Source organism: Heptranchias perlo, chromosome 5 (assembly GCF_035084215.1).
Source record: "Heptranchias perlo isolate sHepPer1 chromosome 5, sHepPer1.hap1, whole genome shotgun sequence".
NCBI lineage: Eukaryota > Metazoa > Chordata > Chondrichthyes > Hexanchiformes > Hexanchidae > Heptranchias > Heptranchias perlo.
Genome location: NC_090329.1, coordinates 112616613 through 112619525, shown reverse-complemented (window position 1 = coordinate 112619525; position 2913 = coordinate 112616613). Strand labels below are relative to the sequence as shown.

The window sequence follows — 2913 nt, the reverse complement described above, 5'->3', positions numbered from 1 at the left end:
TTAACTCGCTAAAACCATGTTAACGGGGCGCTAAGGGCCTCAAATTGGGGCCAGTAGACTTACCGCCCAGTTAACATCAATGCCCCAGCCGCCGCCATTTAGAAAATGGGCCTACCCCTGAAACAGGCGGGAGACCTCTTCCCCACACAATCCGGAACTCTAATGATGTAGTTAGGATCCCATTGGAATTTTAAGGGACACATGGGCAGAGTGTGCACCATGCATGCTTCACCCATATATTGGCCTGGAATGGCCTGAGCATCAGTCCTTAAAGGGACTTGGCCACCCAGTAAACAGACATATATTTTTGTGGAGCCTAAAGGAGGAAGGAGCACTCCTGGCTCTGCAAAATACTGTGGGCCGCTGCCAGCCTGAGCTCTTCTCCCTCGAGTCCCCCTTCCCACACCTCCCCAGCACCTACCACTGGCGTCCCAGCTGGCCAACATTTCTTTGGCCCACAACCGGCGAGCTGCCTCAGAACGCCCGTTTGTCATCCGAAGCTCACCAGTCAGATTCGAATGAGGCCCAGTGCCTCCAATTCACAGCGGTCTCTTCACCGTTGCAATGGGCGACCGGCTGGAACACTCCACTGGTCAGCTACCCCAAACTTAAAATCTTTCAACTTTGGCATGGCATAAAGCGGGTGAGATCGGATTGGTTGCCTGTTAAAAGCTCTGCCTAATTTTCCTTTCCATTGAAGCAATGAAAAGGATAATCGGGCAGGATGTACAATGGGCCATGGATGGCTCACCCTACACCCATTTTACAGGATCTATTTTGACTTTTTGGTGACTGACCAGCTGATCGCTTGTAACTGTGATACAGAGGCGGTTGCAATTTTGAGGCATCGGCCTCATTACCATCAGGCCAGCCAAAAGGGCACCCCAACACAGGCAGCTGATTGAGGCCGCCCAATAGTGTGCCTCCCCGGCCTCTAGCAAGGTAAGTGCGAGTTGCGATCACGGAGGGTGGGCGTCCCGGGGCAGCAGCAGCCAGATTATTTGGAAAGTAATTCCAAAGTTACCCTGGCTGGTCCTCTTCATCTCCATCGCCCATGGAACTGGTCAGAGTGTGTATGGCGCACAACCGGACCAGTTCTGACCTAAAATCGCAATCGGGATTCTAGGACCTTTATTTGCATATTAAATGGGACCTACTGCCTGAGACAGGTGGGCACTTCAGGCACCCAGCGGTATGTCCCTTCCAAAATATTAGCGTCCACTTCGCAGGTGTTAACAGGGAAGGTAAGGCTACCGATCTCATTTTGAGGCGGTTAACGGCAGGCGATAGAAGTGAAAATTGACCCCACTGTGTGAATGTGTCCATTGCTTTTCTCCAGCATGCATATGCCAAGGGGACAGACATCTAGACATCACTGGGTGACCTCGAATGGAAGGAGGAGTTGGACTGGAAGCAACCGCAAAACAGAACCCACGTAGCTTTCTGAATCTCCTGATTCTTGAAAGCATAAATGATGGGGTTGATCATGGAGTTGTAGGTAGCAGGCAGGAGAGTGGCATAGGTGTACACGGACGGGTAGCCGTGATCCCCAACCAGGCAGTAGATGGCGAAAGGCAGCCAACTGGTCCCAAAGGTCCCTACAATGATGGCAAGAGTGGAGACACTTTTCTTTGTGGTCACGTAGTAAGATGTCGCGAAGAAGTGTTGTTGCAGGGCGATCTGGTGAGCATGCCGACACACTATTTTGCATATTTTAATGTAAAGGTGCAGCATAATGACAAAAATCAGAAAGAAAGAAATTGACAGGACAGTCAAGTTACTCCTAGTCAGAGGCTTCACGATGCTGCAGGTAGATGCGTCGTTTAGACAGTTCCATCCCAGGATGGGAAGCAACCCCAGGCATATAGAAACGCCCCAGGCGACGGCCAGCATCGTGTGTATGTAGGCTATGGTCCTTTCCGAATAGTAGGTTAACGCGTTATACAACGAAAGGTAGCGGTCGATCGTTATGGCCAACAGACTGTTTACAGAGGCGGTGAAGGAGCCAACCAGAAAACCCACGGTGACAAGGCTGATAGTCTCCGAGTGAATCAAATAATGGAAAAAGAAATGCAGAATTAACCCAAGTCCTGCCAGGAGATCGGCCATCGCTAGGCTCCCGATCAATAAAAACATAGGCGTTCGTAAGGACGGGGTGTAGAATATAATGGCCACCACGAGGGCATTTTCACAGGCGATGACAGTCCCCGAAATACACAACATGACATCCCAGGGGTCCACCGACAGCCGCGGCACTTGCGATTGCAGCTCTAAGGAAGAGTTGTTGTCCAGGGCTTCCAGCCAGCTGGAGAGATTGAGAGTTTCATTCCCAGCTGAGATTTCACCCATCTCTCCCCGTTACTATATCCCTGAAAAAAATAAAGAGATCAGATCAATAAGGCTAACCAGCAGACCTGGGCAAAATGAAAATAAACCTTGTACTTGTTGCCAGGAAGGAGTGGGGGGGGGGGGGGGTGGAGGTGAGAATGGACCGGATGGATTCCATTTATGAGCGAGAATGAACGTGACTGTAATCTCTAAACAGGCGGACTGGGCTGTTCAGAAGAAAAATAACCCACGGAGGGATGACAGGTTTAAAAATGAGCCAATTGGGTGTCACAGCAAAACCTGACAGATTTTAAGCGAGGCGTTTAAACAATTTGAAAATAAAGGATGAAAAAGAGCGAAGAAAATGAAAAAGGGGAAGAAAGATCAGGAGGTTATAAAATGAGAAGCAAGCGGTGGGAACTCTGCGCTGACCATGGTCCTGAACCACATTGTTTATGGGTTTTGACATGGCGAGAACACAATGCCATATAACTGTCTGAATCTACAGTAATTGCAAGTCTGTTAGCCTTTAACCCCGCGCATATTCTGCCCCCCGGCTTCATACAAGAAAACACAGATAATTCA

The 2913-nt window shown here is 49.6% G+C and overlaps 1 protein-coding gene across 1 annotated transcript; it reads right to left on the bottom strand.

Moving 5' to 3' along the window:
* Positions 1-1365: 1365 nt before the first annotated feature.
* LOC137321501 (G-protein coupled receptor 6) lies at positions 1366-2349 on the bottom strand. The gene has a single exon (XM_067983894.1). It carries the CDS (start codon positions 2347-2349, stop codon positions 1366-1368), a length of 984 nt encoding a protein of 327 aa, XP_067839995.1.
* Positions 2350-2913: the final 564 nt, after the last annotated feature.

What these genes read in the sequence shown, in the direction of transcription:
- LOC137321501 (XM_067983894.1), bottom strand. Translation starts at nt 2,349, where the DNA reads ATGGGTGAAATCTCAGCTGGGAATGAAACTCTCAATCTCTCCAGCTGG.